Source organism: Lepidochelys olivacea (genome assembly GCF_965140295.1).
Source record: "Lepidochelys olivacea isolate rLepOli2 genome assembly, chromosome: 5".
In the NCBI taxonomy this organism is placed as follows: domain Eukaryota; kingdom Metazoa; phylum Chordata; order Testudines; family Cheloniidae; genus Lepidochelys; species Lepidochelys olivacea.
This window is the reverse complement of record NC_140415.1, coordinates 95,634,013-95,655,050: the sequence shown is the minus strand read 5'-3', so window position 1 is coordinate 95,655,050 and position 21,038 is coordinate 95,634,013. Positions and strand designations below refer to the sequence as shown.

Sequence of the window (21,038 nt, the reverse complement as noted above, 5' to 3'; positions counted from 1 at the left end):
AAATAGTGGGGTCTCAGGGAGATGGCAGAGAAAAAGAAGATACAAGTAGTAGAAAATAACACACAGAGGGGAATGGTAGGCAAGCGGAAGGTAGATTGAGTGTCCATGGAAAAAATCAGGGGGAAGATGGTCTTGGGACGCCCACTGAAAGCATATGGTTGAGGTGGGCTGGACACCTGATAAGAATGGGATAGTGACCAGGAAAGAAAGCATAAGAGATAGAAGACACCAAGAAACAGTGTGGAAGACCAAGGCTATAATGAGGAGACCTTTGAAGAGAAAAGGACTGGGATCCCAACACCTACAAACCCATGCCCTGGACCCCAAGGAGTGGCCAAGAATGGTGGGCACCTCCAACCTCATGTAAACGGGAAAAGGAGCCAAGAAGCTAAGGTTTCTGCTGTGGATACCGCCCTTACCTGCACTAGGTGCTGGGTCTGCTGTGAAGGTGGGCCTTGCAGGAAGGTGGCATCGGGGTGTCTAAGGCGGCGGGGGCGGGAAGTGCACAGTGTCTGGCAATGGGCGGCCTGGTAGGCCTCGGACCGTTGGCTGGGGCCCAGGGGCTGAGGTGTAGCTGGGTGACAAGGGCGGATGGGGAAGGGGGAGAATTCAGTTCGTGGATACGGAGACGAGTACATGCGCGGGGGGGGGAGGGGCGTAGCTTGGGGGCGTAGCTTAGCGGGGGTGAGCATGGACTCGGTGAAATCCCGCCTGCGGACGGAAGCGGAGCCGGAAGCTGGCGCGCGGCACGTTTTGATCCTGCCCTTGGATTGGGAAGTTCAGCCCAGGAGCGGCTGGCCGCATTGCCGAGTAACGGCGCGCGAGCGGCTGACTGCAGAGGCCGCTTGTTGGGCGCGGCCATTTTGAACCGTGGTAGCAACCAATGGGTGAGCGCGCACCAGGAGTCGCGTGTTAAGGGGCGGTTGGGAAACCAAGGAAACCTGCCCACGCGCTCGCCGCTGGCGGATCGCTACAAAGGGGGTGGGTGGCGGGGTCGGTGAGTCCGGCTGGCTGGGTGTGCGCTGGAGGTGGCGGGCTGCGCGGGGAGAGGCAGAGCGTGCGGTACAGAAGAGTCGATGGGGCCGGAGGGCAGGGGCACGCGGGTGGGCTGGGCACGGGCCTCCCGGGGGAAAGTAGGGGCGAGCGCGCCAAGAGGAGGGGTGGTAGAAATCTGTGAGCTGGGGTCGCCGTGGCCACGCTTATTGGGGGCGGGGGAGCGCACGCATGTCCGGCCTCGCAAAGCGTGGCCCGTTTGTGTGTCCTCAGGGGGTCTCTGCCTGTTGGGCATATTTGCGACTGATTTTGAACTTGTAGGTTGCGCGCGCTGTTGGGTTGGAGTGACTTATTTGACTCTGGAATAAAGGCTCCCAGTCCGTTTCCGTTACTGGCTGGCGCTAGTAAATCCGGTAACTCGGAAGTGAAGGTTTATATAGCTCTCGAGAGGGGCGTATTGTGAGATCAGAACAAGAGAAAAGCTGGTGTCTGTATGGGGTCAGCCTAGGCAGAGGTCAGTCGCTTCCTGATCCTATTCCACACACAGTCGGGTTTGGGGCTTTGCCCGTAACGGTACGGATTCAGGCTACACTGCGTTAAGAAATGATTTACTTGGAACAGTTCACTGAACGTGTAGGACATGAATCGTTTTCTGTGATTGGATCTTATTACATAAATTACTTGCTTATGATACAAAACTCAACACACTATCCAGTATTTTCAGGATCTTTTTAACAGCAAGGAAAAAGACAAACATTTGTTGAACAGCAGGAATGCTAGCTTTTGAGTGCATTTTGCATATATAATTTATGAACATTTTTCAGAGGTCCTGGGTACCCATACGTCTATTGACTACTGATGGAGTTGTGAGGTTTAGCACGTGTGAAAATCAAGCCCTATGATAATGCTGGGTGGTAAGGGCTGGTGGCAGAAAGAAATCCATGATAAGGATGTTAAGGTTGTCTTTGATAAAATATGTATTGGAAGTACATTCTAGGCTGTATTCTAGGAAGTATTCTAGGCTGAATTTCATCAGGCCCTGGTGACTTGAAGACATCTAACTTGTCTAAGTAATTTTTACCTTGCTCTTTCCCTATTTTAGACTCTGATGTTACCTCATTTTCACTGGCATGTTAGATGTCCATTCATTACTAATCTTTTTGGTGAAAACTGAAAATAAAAAGTCATTTAACACTTCTGCCATTACCACATTTTCTGTTACTGTTTTCCCTCCCCACCCCCCATTGATCTTCCTCTCTGTTCTACTGTATTTGTAGAATGTTTTCTTGTTACCCTTTATGTGTCTAGCTAGTTTAATCTTGTTTTGTATCTTTACCTTTCTAATTTTGTCCCTACATACCTGTGTCATTTGTTTATATTCATCCATTGTAATTGATGTAGTTTCCACTTTTTTAGGGTCGTCTTGAGTTTCAGATAATTGAAGATCTTCTGGTTAAACCAGGGTGGTCTCTTGCCATGCTTCCTATCTTTCCTATGCAGTGGGGTAGCTTGCTCTTGTGCCCTTAATAATGTCTCTATTAAACTGCCAACTCCTATTGAACTCTTTTTCCCCCTTACACTTGCTTCCCATGTGACCTTACCTAACAATGCCCTGAGTTTGGGGTAGATAAGGCACCAGTCAGATAGGGTAGGACAGCGTGAAACAGAGGGCCCTGAGGCAGGAAGCTCTCACCAGAAGAGGAGTCCTACACTTTCCCCAAGGAATGACAACCCATATCCATTGAACGTAAAGCTCCTAACCAGAGAGGAGGATTTCATAAGAGAAGAGAGAGATAATCAGACACTAAGCCAAACCTATGATCAAGTGACAGTAGCCAAGAGGGGAGTAGTGAATCCTCAGTGTTCTAAAGCAATAGTCCCTGTCCAGGCTTATTCCCCACTCAGGCACTTTGAGCGCAGAAGTTGGGGGCCTGCAAGGATTTTAAAAAATTATACTGGCCAGTCCAGGCTGGTATTAAACTCCCAAGGTCACAGCTTCTTTCTGGCCTTGGATGAGTAGATGTTGCCACCACCCAAGTGCAAACACCCACCCTCCACCTTTTGAGAACCCATAAAGGAGCACTTGGGAATTCCTTCCTGTGGGGTACCTCAAGCCCTTTCATGCCCCTCCGGGGAAAAGCTATGAAAAAAAACAAAGGAAATTGACACTACACTGGGAGGAGTGGTAGATATGCTGGAGGGTAGGGGTAGGATACAGAGGGACCTAGACAATTAGAGGATTGGGCCAAGAGAAATCTGATGAGCTTCAACAAGGACAAGTGTAGAGTTCTGCACTTAGGACAGAAGAATCCCATGCACCGCTACAGACTAGGGACTGAACGGCTAGGCAGCAGTTCTGCAGAAAAGGACCTAGGGGTTACAGTGGATGAGAAGCTGGATATGAGTCAACAGTGTGCCCTTGTTGCCAAGAAGGCTAACAACATTTTGGGCTGTATAAGTAGGGGCATTGCCAGCAGATCGAGGGACGTGATTGTTCCCCTCTATTTGACATTGGTGAGGCCTCATCTGGAGTACTGTGTCCAGTTTTGGGCCCCACACTACATGAAGGATGTGGACAAATTGGAACGCGTCCAGCGGAGGGCAACAAAAATGATTAGGGGACTGGAACACATGACTTATGAGGAGAGGCTGGGGGAATGGGGATTGTTTAGTCTGCAGAAGAGAAGAACGAGGGGGGATTTGATAGCTGCTTTCAACTACGTGAAAGGGGGTTCCAAAGAGGATGGATCTAGACTGTTCTCTGTGGTGGCAGATGACAGAACAAGGAGTAATGGTCTCAAGTTGTAGTGGGGGAGGTTTAGGTTGGATATCAGGAAAACCTTTTTCCACTAGGAGGGTGGTGAAACATTGGAATGTGTTACCTAGGGAGGTGATGGAATCTCCTTCCTTTGAGGTTTTTAAGGTCAGGCTTGAGAAAGCCCTGTCTGGGATGATTTAGTTGGGGATTGGTCCTGCTTTGAGCAGGGGGTTGGATTAGATGACCTCCTGAGGTCCCTTCCAACCCTGATATTCTATGATTCTATGATACATAATAGAAAACTGCTTGTCCTGGGAGGTTTAATACATCATAGCCCACTGTCTACTTTACCGTCCTTTTCAGTCATGTCTTTAACCTGCAAGGCAATACATTCCTGATACACTTATCATACATATATACTTATCTTGTGTTATATTGTCTACAGAATTAATGCCCAATCTGTGAGGAAAGGGAAGCAAAATTAGACCATGTTCCCTCTTGTTGGTGTCAGTTATAATTGTCATAAGAGGCAATTCAAATCCTTCCTAGTAAGTTTTTCCAAAAGAAGCATAATAAAGCTGTAGTTTTCACTAAAGGTGCTTAATTAGGTTGTGTCTGAGCTGTCAGTAAAACAGATGTGGAAATACGGTGCCCTATCTTTGAAGTCTTCCTGAATCTTATGCCCTACAAATAAATAGATGGAAGACTGTGCTTACTCCTGACTCTTACTTGAAAGAAATATGCAAAAGTGGTTGTCTGAGAGATGCAGTGAGTTAGTGTAACTTTTATATGGCTAATAGTTTTTTTTTTTTTTAATCTGATTATTGCATCTAAAAGTGGAGGAAGTGGTTGACACTTGGAATAGCCAAGATAGTTTACGTGTGAATTGTGTAGAAAGTGCTTATTTATACAAATAATCTTGACGAGTAGTATAAGATGGTACATGGTATTTTATGAAAGATGACTTGGCCAGTTTATTTTTGGCCAGTATTTGGAAGTACATATTTATTGGTTTCTTAGAAACGTGTTTAATTTGCAAGGATTTTTTTGAACACGTAACAGGTTTCAGAGTAGCAGCCGTGTTAGTGTGTATTCGCAAAAAGAAAAGGAGTACTTGTGGCACCTTAGAGATTAACCAATTTATTTGAGCGTAAGCTTTCGTTTTAGGACACAGGAGGAATAAAAGCAGACCTGACCTGCTTATAGAGCTAAACTAGTGGATAAAATTAGTAACAGTCTTACTTCTAGTCAAGGCTGAATGACTGTCATGCTTATTTCACTCAAATCCTGTATTAATATTTTGTTATGTTGAAGACTGGTTTAAAGCAGGAGTGGCAAGATGTTGGAGTTGGGCATTCTTGGTTATGGAAGCATAGGTGTTTGTTTGTTTAAGGTCAGATTAGTGTGTTCGTATTCTGTCTGTATGTAACCATCAACTTCTTGTCACATACTAACATCAGTATTTGCCTAATCTCATGCAATGGTTGGTAACAATTTCTAGTTCAGGAGGAGCTTTTAGGAAAAATAGAAGTTTCACGCCTTGATGGAGATGTAATATATGCAAAGTATATCAATGCAATACAAAAATTGTCTAGTCAACTTTTCTATTTCCAAACACTTTTTCAAATTATTTCTGTAGGTACTATCAGTACAGGATACTTAGGGCTTGTTTACACTTATAGCGCCGGAGCAGCATAGTCACTGAAGTGCTTAGTGAAGACTCTGCCTACACCATTGGGAGAGTTTCTTCTCTCAGTGTAGGTTCTCCACCTCCCCGAGAGACAGTAGCTATGTCGATAGGAGAAGCCTTCCTGTCAATATAGCACTGTCTACATCGGGAGTTAGATCAGTATTACTATGTTGCTCAGTGTAGTGACCTAATTATACTGACATAAGTTTGTAGTGTATATCAAGGCTCAGTTTTGATTCATGAATAAAATTCCCATAACTTTCTTAAAATCTTTGACCCTCTGAGCATCTACAATCTCAGGGTGGTCCCAGAACATTTTGTTGTTCTCATTATTTGTATTATGGTACAGGGTGGGTTTGATTTAATTCAAATTGATTTAATTAATTATTTAAATCACTAGTCAGGGAAGACTCGATTTAGTCATGGATTTCTACATAAAGATGCATTCTTGTTGGTTGTTATAACGTTAATACATATTCTTCACAACTCAGAGATAGATGTAGGTTTCATTTTTATTTACACACTATATATTTTTAAAGTGATTTATTTTGGAAACTTTTCTGGTTTAGTTTTACAGCTATATCAGAAAATGAATGATTGTTTGGTTATTTCATTTACCAAAGGTAATTGAAGCAGATAGTTCATCTCCCAATGACTTCATAAATATTTCCAATTCAATAGGTTAATCATTAATATTTGGAGGATTTTCTTGCCATGCTGTATTAGGAGGAGAACGTTACCAGACAGACATTTACATTGTTTTATTTAATTAAAACGACAACATTATGTATTCTGGATTTTTTTTCTTCAACAACAAACATATAATATTTTAACAAAACAAGCATATGATTTTTTTAATTTAGTTAAACATTCAAGTTTTTTAAAATCAGGTTTGTTTTTGTTAAAATTGTTTTTAACTAAAGTAGTTAAATGAAATATTTAAAAAAACAACAACAAAATTAAATCAACTATGTCAGCCAGGTAAACATGAGAAATTTCAAATATTGGTTGGCTTCTGCAGCTAACTCAGTCATTTTCACCTTCATTTTACTGTCTGTTCATAATCTGGAAAAGAAAAACAAGCTTTCCTGCTTTTTCAGTTCCCAAACAATTTCTCAATTTGGAATGAATTAGTTCAAAGGAAGAAAATATTCTTTCTACACCAGTAGAAGAAGCTACTGCTGTTAAAAGTGAGATTATCAATTCAACAGTCTCTGAATCCAAGTGCTTAAATGACTTCCACCAGTTCATTGGTGTGACTTTCTTTAAAACATCATCAGCAAACCTATTTCTTGAATGGTCCACTCTTAGCTCTGAAGTTTATTATAGATGGCATTATGGAGGGAAGATTGCTGGAAGTCCATGTCGTAGCCAACTCCTCTTCTTCAGCAGTTAAGGTTTGACCCTGGTACTGAGTATTGAGAATATTTGCAAGAAAATGAGTTGGAGATAGTACTTGTCCCCTTCCTTTTTTTTTAATGCTTGTAATTTAACTCTGACATTGCATATTTCTCTTTTTAAGATCTCACTCGGTTCCTTCCAAATTTCAACAGCATCAGCAATAAAACAGCTATTTCCCATCATTTTATTCAAGGCTACAGAAATAGGCTTCAGGCTACTCAGCATGTGTTCAACATTTCTCTTAAGCCCAATGTTGAGAACTCTGGCTGTGACAGTGCCATCTATTTTTTCACGATTTTGTTCACCAACTGTCATCAGATTAGGCCAGTTCTTGATATAGTGCTCATAACAGTTCACTACTGAGTTCCATTATATGTCTTGTGGGACAGTTAGCTTGGTTCCTCCCACTTTTTTCAGAGCAGCTGCTGTAAAGTAGTTGTTACGGAAGTATTTTGCAGTTTCAACATTAGCCTTTATTTCTGCAACACTGAAGTCTTTGGCTAGAAGATGCATCAAATGAGCACTGCAACCGTATGTTATAAGCTTGGGACTCATCTACATTTCTTCTCATCTTGGATACATTTGCAGCAGTGTCTGTGACCAAGCTGCGTACTAGACATTTGAATTTTTTTTTCACAGTTGGTTATAGCTTTTACTGCTAATTCTTGTAAGTATTCTGCTGTGTGTGTATTTCCTGATGTATCAATTATTTCTGTAAGGAAGACATTCCCTTCTTCTTTTGTCACACAAGCACATACAACAGGATCATTGTGGACATTGCTCCACCCATCAAGACTCAGGTTAACAATTTCACTCTTAGACCTTTTGTACACTGCTCAATTTCTCTTTCATATACTTTTTTCAGCAATTTGCATGCAGCATCTGCTCTGTTGGGTGGACTGTATCCTGGTCTTAATGACTGAACTATGTTAATGAAGTGTGGGCGCTCAATCATATGGAAAGGAGAGTTTGTTGCATAAACAAACCGGACAATTTTTTCATCAATTACATCTTTTTGTAATCTGCTGGTTCTTATCACAAATTTATCCATGGTTGTTTCTGGATGATAGATTTTTTTTTTTTTTCTTTTCGCTACAGGTGATATTCTGTGGCTATGTGACTGAAACTATAGACAATGATGGTGATCGTGAGGGTGGATAGTCTTCAGGATCCTGTATGTTGAGGATGGATTCTCCTAAATAAAATAAGTCAATGCAGTTATTTAATTATTACCATACTGCTCATTTAGTATTCTTCACTGACACTCAGTACTACTTTAAAGGTGAAATTGTAAAAAGAAGATCTTCCTATTTCAGTTGTTTGTTTTTTGTCACAACTGCATCTAAAATGATAGTACCATAGAGTAACAACTATATTTTTCCTCCAACGTGAGAATTCAAGAATAGTCCAGAAGGAAGACAAGAATTCTTTAAGAAAGAAGTATGAAATAAAAAGGTTTACCAACCTGAAGATCCTGTATGTTCAGACATGTTCCTTTTATCATCTTCAATGCAGCTTCCTCCTGAGAAGGAGCACTTCTCATGATGTTGTTTCATTTGGGCAGCCAGGCCTTGCATTTCTTTGTTGCACTGTTTGCATTTTGCACATGTCTGTCTTACCCACAGGTAGAGGAACTTCATTAAAATATTCCCAGACTGGGTCTCTTTTACGGCCTGCTGCCATTATAGGTTTTCCCTTCCAGTGAGAGAATGGTATAGTAGATCTCAAATCAATGATGGCTACGCTCAGAAAGACCTCAAGACTTCTGGAATATGCTGCTCAAACAGTTTCACTTTTGTTTCTACTGCCTGCCCCTCCCTTCTCACATTTATCTCCAGACTTCTTCTCCTTGTCCAGATCTATTCTGCCCCCAACAATCTTCTATTCATTGAGCTTTTTGAAACTTTGCACTTTTAGAGAGAGATAAGGGATTGACTCGGTGTACACACATTTTCAGAGGGACAGTAGGGTTGAGGTCTGTTATTTCTCACCTCTATATATCTATTTATTTTAAAACATTTTTGCTGTTAACAAGCATGTTACCTCTGGAGACACAATGCCACAGTTTGAGAACTGCAAAACTAAGCATCTGTGATGGTATTTTCTAGACTGAGCACTGAGTCCCATTGGGTAGATAGAAAGATTAAATAATCTCTACAGAAGCCTGTGGAACCCCATGAGACTGGGTCCCTAATCCATGAACTACTGGAGCTCATTTACAAAACTTTTCTTAAACATGACATGAATATATTGTCTCATACTATAGAATTAGAATTTATAATCCCAATTCCATGATGAGATATCTTTGAGCTCTAATGTATCTTAATTAAAACCATCTTTAGATATGCTTTTTGAGGAAAAAACCTTCGATCAAAAATCCGATTTAAATTATTAAAAGAATCCAGGTGTGTGTGTTTTTTTTTTTTTTTTAAATCCTTGATTTTTATCCACCCTGTTATGGTCGAGCCTGGAGACCCTAACCATGGATTAAGGCCCCATTGTGCTAGGTGCTATACCAACACATAACATAAATACTTAGACTGTAAGCTCTTCTCATTCTAAGATGAGAGACCCTGATGCATAGAGGAAGCACAGGATAACAGTGAGATGATTACTCCAGTTCTTTTAGAATAAGAAAACTCAATTTCTGGTGGTCTGCCTGCAGTCAGTGAAGCAGCTTCTCAGTGGTTGCAGCTGACAAGTTCTGGTTTTGATTATTTTCTGTAGTTGGACTATCCCATAGTAGTAGATTAGATTCCTGTCCAGCAAAGCATTTGAGCATGTGCTTAATTTGGAAGATGTGAGAAGTCCTAGGAGCAAGGATCTCATTGCTGTATGTATCTCATTGCTGGATCAGGATCTAAGTCAGCACCAGCTTAAGGCATTGAGCATTTGACAAGAAGCACCCAGCATGTGGGAACATGGAGTCTTGAAAGATTAGCTTTATAGTAGTTAGCACGTTGACTACGTCTGTGAAGGAATCAATGTAAGGGTCTTTCTTTCCTTCCATCTCATTCAGCTGGGTATAGTACTTTAAACATAATGATACTGTCTTTGTGTAGGTGTGAATTTAGTGAATTGTTCAAATGTAAGCTTTATTCTGGCTTTTTTAATATTGTGTGCCCATATGTTAATACTGAAAGCAAGTAACATTAAATCTATTGTTCAGTGGAATCAGTCTGTCTTTTATTTTTTTTCTTTCTCCCTCAGTTTAGAGAGAAATTCAGCACATGAATAGAAATGATTGACTCGGTCAAAATAAGGAGACAGAGCACCTTGGATTTTTACTCTCACTATGAATTTCTTTGTGCCGTTCAAGGCTCTGTCCCACTAAAAACTGTGAAAGCTAATGTGAATCAGGGCATTCTTGAGCTAAATGCAGATCGCCTCAAGGCTCCTGACTGGGCACCACTTCTGAATGCTATCAGGCATAATAAGACTTTGACTTCTGTTGTAATAAGAAGCTTTCATCAACAGGGTCTTGGAGAATCAGGTTTGTAATGACCACTTGAGATTGTAATTATATCTGTTTAGATGGGAATTCATTACAGGAAAGCTGGGAGGAGGTGGTTTTGTTTTTGTTTTTTTAAATGGTTTACTATCATGTCCTCTTAGTTAAAGCACAATAACTCAACTTTCAGCACAAGATTGGTCTATCACAACATAGGATTGTGTGGTGTGAATAACATCAGCTGGAGACACTTAGTGGAGCTCTCTCCTTTCCTTTTAATGGTCCACTAGGTGGTGGTGATAATAAATCCAAGAGGTATAAAAACGAAGTTTCAGGCATTACTTCTTGGGGATAGGAAAAACGTTCCCTATGGCCAGTTTATTTATGTCTGTTAAGGTTCCCGCCCTTCTGGGTTTTGGCTTCTGTGGGTGATAGGATACTGGATTAAATGAACAACAGTTCTGATCCAATATAGCATCAGTGTGTGTATGGGGGGAAAAAAGGAATAATTCTTCAGATATCACAATCATAAAACAAAGAAATAGGGAGAAATTCTGGCCCACTTACCTCAATGGCAAAAATCCCACTGATTTAGTGGGACCTGGATTTTACCAGTGATTCACTTTTGTTGTTTATTAGGGGCTGAAAGATATAAAACCTACTTTAGAAGACGAATTCCAGCAATTAGATCAAAAGACATGACTACTCAATTATGTAAAGCCATCAGAGGTTGTCTGAATGTGTCAAATGCTCTAAAAAATTTGGAACTTGAGGGATTGCTTCTAAGAGAGCGAGATCTAATATTTTTAACAAAGGTAAGACTTCAAATACATAAAAAACCCAATGTATACCCTTAGCAATAAAGATATTGGGTGAGATTCTATTTTGCACTTCTTAAAGGTTCACCACAGATGTAGGTGGAGCTATGGTAGATTTAAGCTTCTTTTTGCCCTTGATTATTCTCAGGGTTGGAGAGGCCCCTAGTGTAACTTAGACAGATCTGGGGACCTCTCAAAGTTACTGCAGCCTCTTCATGTTGTCTGGCATGTTGCAGTCCCCCCCCTCACATGTCCTCCCAGCACTACCCTGGCCTCCCCCCTTCACTGGAGTTTAAGAGGGAGTGCTTAGAAGGCAGATTTACAGCTATCTTCCGCAGTTTCTGCACTAGGAGACTCCTCCCTCAGTCACAAATAAGGCTTTTAGGGCCCCTTTGCACAATTCTGGCCCTTTTACATGCATAAAGGAGCCATAGTGGGAGTGAGGACCACTACTTTTTCTTCAGATATGTGCTATTAAAATGCTTGAATAACAATTTTAAAAAAATGTTTTCAGTGATTTTTATTTTGAAGGGGTTGGCCAAGACGTCATCTTTGGAGAGCTTGTCATTAGCGCATTGTCCAATTGGAGATGGAGGATTGGAAAGTAAGTTTTGAAATTGAAAAGGAATAGCCTAAGGTGATCTGTGTCTTTTGTGGTGGTGCTTTTAAAATACCTTTTTTAAAAAAAAATCTCACTGTTTTCTGTTATAATCAATATAAATTAAAATACGGATGGAACAATCATGTTCACTTTGAACATTGTGAAATTTTGCATGTAAAGTGCAAGACTTGTCATTGCTGTGACTATCTATCTTTTTTTTTTTTTTTTGGTGTTTGGTTTTGAGTATTCTTCACACTGAAATAAAGTAGTACCCTACTGGTATGCTGCAAGCAAATAAACTCTTAGGTTGAAAAGTTCCTTTTGTAAATCTTTACAAGTCATGAAATACATTAGCTAACACTGATATCAAGTGAAATATCTAAACTGCTTTAACATGAAATATAAAGCATGTCTGAAATATACCTATTTTAACAATATTTCATGTTTGTATGCAAAAGGTTATGGAACAGTTAAAATATTTTTATTTAAAATAATTAATATACTTTGCTCTTCTACAGTAGTTCTTCATTCAAGGATCTTGGTTCTTTCCGAATGCTAATTATGCCTTTATAACACTACTGTAAGGAACATAAGTATTATTCATTTTAATGATCTGACTGTGTTTTTTTTTTTTTTTTTATCTTTTTAACTTCAGCAATCTGTCAAAGTGTGAGGAACTCAGCCAACATCAAATCTATAAATTTTACAGGATGTAGTTTGACCTGGCGGGGAGCAGAACACTTGGCCAATGTCTTAAAGGTAATCTACCTTTTGTAAAGGCAAATATTTAAATGGATTCATGTAATGTATATACGTTGTGATTCATAGCTGAGTCTAGTATGTGAACACAATTTATTTATGTACTTTAATATTAATACGTCCTGATACTATAGGAAAAGCTCTAGTGTAATTCACTGCTAGTGTCACACTGGGTTCCCAATATTTCTCTTAAGATGATATCTCTTCAGCGAGAGAACTGCTGCTAGCAAGATGTGCATATGTGGCTATTTTTGATTACATCCCTGAAAATAATAGAGGGTTATATGATGAGAAATAGTTCATGCCATATGAATGTTTAATGTGCTGAGCTATGTTATTGGAGTCTTAATGTAATCCTAGTTCTACATATCCCAGTTTGATTAGGTGACTTGAGACCCAGTTAAACAAAGTACTTAAGCATGCGCATAACTTCAAACAGTGAAGTCAATGGGACTATTCGCATGCTTAAAGTTACATATATGCTTTTATACCGCCCAGAATTAGGGCCTATGAGAGAACAAATAGTCATTCTAATTTTAATTGTTTGCACTACAGTTTAGCTGCTGTCTTCTTTTTGTTGATAAAGAAACAAGCTAAGCTTATGCACATCAGTAGTTCAAGGAAAACTATTGTACTCTTGGCAATGCAACCTCCTCCTCTATCCCAAGAATTGAGGGCCTGATCCAATGCCCATGGAAGAAAATGAAAGTCTTTCTACTGAGTTCAGTGGGCTTGGATCCGGACTGTAGGCCTTATGGGCTGTATTTGATCATTTAGAAACTGTTAAGCCATGAAAGGAAAAACAGATATGCTTAAATTAGAGCTGCATAATTAAAAATATTGTCTAGATGGCTTTCTAGCTGAAATTTAGGCCCAAATCAAAGACCGCCTGGCTCCCAGACTGTCTGAAGTATACACTGAGGCTTTTGTTAAAGACTCTTTTCCTTCTTTAGTGAATGAATCCCTAGTTTCCGTCAAGCTTTAAGCCAGGCAAAGATGCCCAAGAATGTGCTAGCTATTGCCCAATACCCTTAATGAACTCTGGCATTACTTGTCTAAAATTCTACCTGGATGACTAAAAAAAATAATGAGGAATGTAACGCTGCTTACACAGGATTTTTACAAAAGAGACGTGGGTCAGACAACACTCGTCAGCTTCTCCGTGCTGTCCTTCTATTAAAACCCTTCAGAACTGTTCTGTCACACGTAGAAAAAGTCTTTGTTCCTCAGCCTACAAAAATTTGGATTTGGTCCCTCTTTCATTTCCTGGATTAGACTTTTGTACTCCAATCCTAGCTCCTGTGTTGTAACCAATTATATCCTCTCTCCTCCTTGGTACAAGACAGGGATGTCCCCTCTCCTCCCCCCTGTTTGATTTGGCTTTGGGGTCAAATACAAGTTATAGTGCCTAGGGTTCCCAAGAGATGAAAATATGCCAGCATGCTGATTATACATTTTTATTCACTTCCAATCCTCTTCAGACCATCCCCAATATTACAAACTGCTAAATTGTTCAGGAAAATTTCAGGGTAGAAAATAAATTGGCATAGGTTGGTGACTCTCAGTATCTCTCAGGGGTGCTCAACTTTCCCTCTCAGATTATAGTTTTCATTGGCAGCAGGCGGAAATCAGGTAGTTAGGAGTCCTCTTTTCCAGAGACCTAAGAAAAATAGTCAAAATTGATTTCAATTCTTTTATCACACAGATGGTTTTGGATTTACATAGATGTCAGGCCCTCCTTCTATTCAGGCAGAGTTAAAATATTAAAAACAAATGTTCTCTTGTGACTTCTACTTGTTCTTAGCTCCTTGCTCTGTTTCTTTTCAAAATTAATAATGCTTTTAAGAACTCCTTGTGGGGTATGGGCAACAAGCCCAGAATATTCTTTGGAAAAAATGCAACTGCCTTTGGTCTACTCAACTATGTATCCTGAATCATGAGTAAGGCAACACAATGGTGTGTCCCTCTCCTCGATACCCAGGCTGTCATACACTTTAAGGCCAGAAGGGACCATCGTGATCATCTAATCTGACCTCCTGCACATTGCCGGCCACAGAATCTCACCCACCCATTCCTGTAATAAGTCTATAACTTCTGGCTGAGTTACTGAAGTCATCAAATCTTTATGTAAAGACTTCATGTTACAGAGAATCCATCATTTACTCTCATTCAAACCAGCAAGTGACCCGGGCCCCCAGGCTGCAGAGGAAAATGAAAAATCCTAAGGATCTCTGCCTATCTGATATGGGGAAAAAAATCCTTCCCAACTCCAAATACAGTGATTAGTTAGTCCCTGAGCATGTGGGTGAGACCCACCAGCCAGACACCTGGGAAAGAGTTCTCTGTAATAACTCAGAACCCTCCCCATCTGGTGATCCATCTCTGACTGTTGGAGATATTTGTTAATAGAAATTGCAGCTGGGCCATCTGACTCTGTAGGCAACCTCATCATACCATCTCCTCCATAAATTTATTAAGCTCAGTCTTGAAGTCAGTTAGGATTTTGTCCCCATTATTCTTCTTGGAACTTTACTCTTTTGATGGTTAGAAACCTTTGTCTAATTTTAAGCCTAAACTTGTTGATGGCCTGTTTATATCCATTTATTCTTGTGCCAGTATTGGCCCTTAACTTAAATAACTTCTCTCCCTCCCTGGTGTTTGCTCTCTATAAATAGATCAGAGGGATAATCATATCTCCCCTTTGCCTTCGTTTGGTTAGGCCAGGGGTTCTCAAACTGGGGGGTCGGGACCCTTCGGGGTTGCAAGGTTATTACATGGGGTGGGGTGTCATGAGCTGTCAGCCTCCACCCCAAACCCCGCTTTACCTCCAGCATTTATAATGGTGTTAAATATATTTAAAAGTGTTTTTAATTTATAAGGGGGGTCGCACTCAGAGGCTTGCTATGTGAAAGGGGTCACCAGTACAAAAGTTTGAGAACCACTGAGTTAGGCTAAACAAGCCAAGCTCCTTTTTCTCCATTCCTCTGATCCTCCTAGTAGCCCTTCTATGGACCAGTTTGAATTTATTTTTCTTAAACATGGGAGATCAGAATAGCACACAGTATTCTAGAGGAGGTCTCACCCGTGCCTTGTATAGTAGTAATACACTTCCATAACTTCACTGGAAATACCTCACTTGATACATTGTAGGATTGCATTTGCCTCTTTCATGGCCACATTGCTTTGGCAGCTCGTAGTCATCCTATAATTGACCAGTACGCCCAGCTTTTTCTCCTCCTCTGTCACTTCCAATTGATAAGTCTTGTTATTAGTCCCTAAGTGCATAACTTTGCACTTAGTATAAATGCTCCCAGGTTATGCAAGACCCGACTTACAGAACTTTTTCTGTAGGTGCGGATTTGTGTGAGCTAGAAATAGGAGGTTGTGGGGTGGATGTTTTTTGGGTTTTTTTGGCGTAATGGTCTGGTATACGTTTCCGACTTATGCAAAATTTGAGTTACGCAAGTCGGGCAGTGTCTGTACTATTAGTTTTCATCCCATTTCTATTACTCCTGTTTTCAAAGTCGTCCAAATCTTCTTATGTAATATTCCAGTCCTCCTCCATACCAGCAATACTTCCCAACTGGTGTGTTTATATGCATATTTTATTAGCACACCACTTTTTGTGCCAAGGTCATTAATGAAAATATTAAATAAAAGTGGTCCCATGAATGATCCCTGAGGAATTCCACTAATAATTACACGCCTTCCTGACAGTTCATCTTTCAGCATGACCCCCTTTAGTCTTCCCTTTAATCAGTTCCTTACCCACCTTTCAGTTCTCATATTCATTCCCATCTTCTCCAGCCCCAGTTGTACATGTAGGAGGGAATTGTCATCCCACTACCACCAGAATCAGTCCTAAACTTAAACTTCTACCCTTTCTTTAGGGAGAAATCAGTCACAGTTTTGCTGCTCAGAAAGCCTGGTGTCTGGTTGCTTCTAAATTTAAATATCATTGTCTTTAATTTGGGATAACTTGAAAAATGTACTGCCCATAGACCTATTCTTTGGCCTGATAGGATTAAAAAGAGATTTTGAGCATAAACCACATAATTAAAAATATTCCTTCATGCCTCACCTATGCAATCTGTTTCAGAAACTGAAATCCTTTGAAAAAACTTTGACCAGGTAGAGCTCGGATCGTAGCCAAATATCTAATTCTACAATGGTAGAAGTTCCAAAGGTGCCCAGCTACCAAAGATTGGTACTCTGACTTGGTTAACCTGCCGGCAGTGCAATAAATAATGTTTAGCAATATTAACAACCAAAATGAACGTATAGATATGTGTTCTGCATTTTTTGAAGTATTGGAATAATCAATTTAATTCCCCAGTGGGTAACCTTGTCTGCAGTGCCCTCCAAGACCCTAGGTCCCACTCATCTTCTGAGACTATCCCTTCCATCTCTTGTATCCCCCCACTCCACTGCCCTTTCCTCTCTATTTTATCATTTTTCTCTTATTCTTTTTAACTTACCTTTCAAGCTTTTCTTTGGTCCTCTCCACTTTAAATACCATTTTTCCTTCTTTGTGTTCTTTCCCCCTTTCTAAAGAAGTGATTCTGGAGAATAGTTTGATTTTACTTGTATTACCTATCTTATTGTATAATCTGATAATGTCTCTCAATTCCAAGTTAGATATCTATCTTTTCTTTCTCATCTGATATATTTATTAGCTGTGTTAAAATAATAAATAAATAAATGCCAATGGTGAAGACTCCTCCATAAACCTTGGTACGTTTTTTCAAGGATTAATTACACTTAAAACTATGTGCCTTATTTCCAGTTTGGTTTGTCTAGCTTCAGTCTGCAGTTATTGGATCTTGTTCTGCCTTTGTTTGCTAGATTAAAGATCCAATTATCAAGCACCTGTATCCCATGTAGGTACGTAAAAACTCTGATCAAGTCATCCCTTAATTTTCTCTTTGTTGAGCTAAATAATAGACTCAAGAAGCTAAGTCATTCTGAAACATGTTTTCCAGTACTTTAATAATTCTTGTGGCTTTTTGAACCTTCTCCAATATGTCACATCCTTCTTAAATTATGAACATCAGAATTGGATGCAGCATTCCAGCAGTACTCTCACCAGTCCCAAATACAGAAGTAATATAATTTCTGTATTCCTACTTGAGATCCACCTGTTTATGCATCCAAGGATCATATTAGCCCTTTGGCCACAGCATTGAACTGGAAGTTTGTGTTCATTTGATTATCCACCGTGACCGTTAAGTCTCTGAGTTATTGCTTCCCAGGAAGAACTCTTTATTAAAAAGTATTTATTCATAAAGATAGTTGTGGGGCTGGTATCCTTTTACTGATGGAAAAACATCAGTGCTTATCTTTTAAAAGTTCTAGAATGCCAGTTCTGAGGCTTAATTGTTGTTTTCCTTTGTACTATAAATTTTGGTTTAAAAACAATAGTAGGACATGATGAATGACACTGTTCCCTGTCTACCCAGCAATGCTGAGTGGTATATGGTGGGTATGTTTGGGAAATCTGTGTCTCTAGGAGAAGAAGAGGCTATAAACTTGCTAGATGGCTTATCTCTTTCTTGCTTTTGCGGTTTTTGCATTAGGTCTTTTGTATACATATTAACATACCTTTCTCAAAGAGCAGTTACCAGTGATTTTTCAGTCAAAGTAGGAGGACATACCAAATGGGGTCCTGCAGGGATCTGGCCCGTGTTTTTGTTTGTAATGTATTTTCATTAATGACTTGGATGATGGAGTGGAGAGTAACGCTCATAAAATTTGCAGATGATACCAAGCTGGGGGAGGTTGCAAGTGCTTCGGTGAGCAGGATTAAAATTCAAAATGATCTTGATAAATTGGAGAATTGGTGTAAAATCAGCAAGATGAAATTCAGACTGATGTAAGGTACTGCACTTAGGAAGGCAAAATCAAATGCACAAATATAAAACGGGGAAAAACTGGCTAGGCAGTTGTAATGCAGAAAAAAGACTGGGGTTATAGAGGATTACAATTTGGATATTAGTCAACGATATGATTCTGTTGCAAAAAAATGCAAGTGTCATTCAGGGATATTTAAACAGGAATCAGAGTAGCAGCCATGTTAGTCTGTATCCGCAAAAAGAAAAGGAGTACTTTTAGTTTCTAAGGTGCCACAAGTACTCCTTTTCTTTAAACAGGAATGTCATCCACAAGAATGACATTTGGCACTGGTGACACCTCACCTGAAGAACTGCATCCATTTTTGGGCATTATGCTTTAAGAAGGATGTGGACCAATTGAAGAAAGTCCAGAGGAGATCAAGAAACATAAGAGGTTTAGAAAACATGACCTATGAGAAAAGATTTAAATAATTGGCCATGTTTAGTATTGAGAAGGTAAGACTGAGAGGGTACCAGGTAATGGTCTTCAAATATGTGAAAGGTTGTTATAAAGAGGACGATGATCAGTTGTTCTCCATGTTCAGTGAGGGTTGGAAAAGAAGTAATCAGTCTCATTTTCTGCAAGGGAGATTTAGGTTGGATATTAAGAATAACTTTCTAACTATAAGGAATGTTAAGCTCTGGAACTGGTTACTTTGGAGCTGTGGAATCCCTGTCATTGGTGGTTTTTAAGGACAGGTTAGACAAACATCTCTCAGGGATGGTCTAGGTAGTCAATCTTTCTGCTAGGGAGGGTGAGGTAGATGATCTTTTGAGGTCCCTTCCAGCCCTATATTTCTTGGATTAATGAGCAAATCAAGTTTGCAATTCAAGGCTCACAGTGAACATTTCATGCATAACAAGCTCAATGATTAAAATTATGTAAATATTTTTTCAATAATAGAAGAGAATATGGTAGAACTATAAGGTGTGTTTAAACTAAAATATTGGTCTTTGTGAAAATAATAAGAAGAAAAACATTTTAATGAGTGTCTGTTAGTAAAGACACAAGTGTCAAAGAGGCTATCGTATATCTCAGCTTGATAAAAAGCAGGGAGGGAGATGCTGAAGGAATTCTCTGAACCTGGTTTATATTACTTCATGAAATTATCAGTAATAAGCATGTGACTTAATAAGCATATCATAGGCATAATGTGTAAGAGCATGATTGTGTGTATTTTTCTTAAATTCAGTAACATAGTTGGGTTTTATTTCATTTTAATAATAGTAATTGTAAATTAATCATTATTTTAATTAATCTTCTTTGCATCAGTGTTGATGGCTTCACCTCACCACTAATGTTAACTTGTTCTGTTTTCAAAGCATCAGGCAATGAAAAGACACGGTGAAGCTTGGGCTGAAAGCCTACGCTACAGGAGACCTGATTTTGACTGCATGACAGGTTTGAGGCGTATCACTCTCAACTGCAATACACTTGTTGGTGATCGAGGTGCTAGAGCCTTTGCAGAATGTCTTGGAGAGGACCTGTGGCTGAAAGGTATGGTAAAATATTGTTCTTTGCTTCTAAGTAGGGTGACCATATTTCCCAAAGGTAAAACGGAAGACCAGGAGGGGTTTGGGTGAGCGTCACTGCTCACCCAAGCCCTGCTGTGCGGGGGGCTGGCATTGCTGCTCTCTTCTTCCCTCCCCCTTCCTCCCCCCCCCCACCCCGCACCCTGAACGTTCCTACATGTCCCATTTTTTGGGGAAAACTGGGCATTTGTCCCATTTGCTTTTGACAACTGATGATCAGGTGGCAAGAGCAAATGGGACAAATTCCCAGTTATACCAAAACAATTGAGACCCCTGGGACAGGGCTTAAAAAGTGGACTTTCCCAACCAAAACGAGATGCACATTGGCACATTAGAAATTGTCTTAACAGTAGCTGATTTGCATCTGTAATAAATGTATAGGTAATATTTTCTAAGTTTCAGTATTTACAAGCTGGGGATAACGCTTACAAAATATAAATCTAGGAGCTAATGTGTGGAGAGGTTTTATAGAAGAAGAAATAATGTTTTCATGGTGATTAGACACTACTTGGTATTTAATTCTAATTTTGCTAACTGTAATTTTGTGAAACTCCTGAACAAATTTTGGTGGCACTCTTATAAGGGTCTTCATCTACTGTACATAAACCCTAAGGTGGCTATAGAATTCCAGATATCTTGGCTTTCTTACAGCTCTGTAATCTGGAGTAATTTATTAGTTGTAGAACTTTATTTTACCTTTTCAGTATGTTTGACTGTGGACCACATCTGGGAAAATACTGTGGCTGTACAACATGAAAGAATATTGCAAGATACGGCAAAGCTACAGCAAGTTTAAAAGTATTGGATAATACAATTATCTGCATAGTGATGTGTCGTGTTCCCCCCCCACCCCCCCGTGAAATACTGAAGCCAGTATTTAAAACCTAAGTTATTGAATTTATTTATTGTCTCCCAGCAGTTGTTGATTGGTGTTGAGCACCATTACATTTAATATTGCCTTGCATATTAGACCTTGCTTCACTGCTGTTCAAGTTAGCAATTTTCAAAACCAATCATAAAGATAACTGAGTGTATGCGATGATGCGGTAGGGATTTTTAATTTAATGTAAATGTTGTTCAGAAATATTGTACAACTGCTATCATTTAGTGCAAAAGAGACCATTCTAGTCAAGAGTATTCTGG

The 21,038-nt window shown here is 39.8% G+C and overlaps 1 protein-coding gene across 5 annotated transcripts in view; it reads left to right on the top strand.

The window, feature by feature from the left end:
- Positions 1-764: 764 nt before the first annotated feature.
- CEP78 (centrosomal protein 78) overlaps positions 765-21,038 on the top strand; it is a 52,774-nt gene continuing 32,500 nt past the window's right edge. For 4 of the 5 annotated variants that reach the window (XM_084628406.1, XM_084628405.1, XM_084628404.1 and 1 more), the window contains exons 1-6: positions 765-887; positions 10,053-10,335; positions 10,933-11,108; positions 11,643-11,715; positions 12,368-12,471; positions 19,686-19,860. In XM_084628406.1, coding sequence (XP_084484532.1) covers positions 10,083-10,335; positions 10,933-11,108; positions 11,643-11,715; positions 12,368-12,471; positions 19,686-19,860 — 781 coding nt within the window. In that variant the 5' untranslated portion in view covers positions 765-887; positions 10,053-10,082. Of the gene's footprint in view, positions 888-918; positions 998-10,052; positions 10,336-10,932; positions 11,109-11,642; positions 11,716-12,367; positions 12,472-19,685; positions 19,861-21,038 lie in introns of those variants that run through there. The other variant, XM_084628403.1, reaches the window with a different exon arrangement.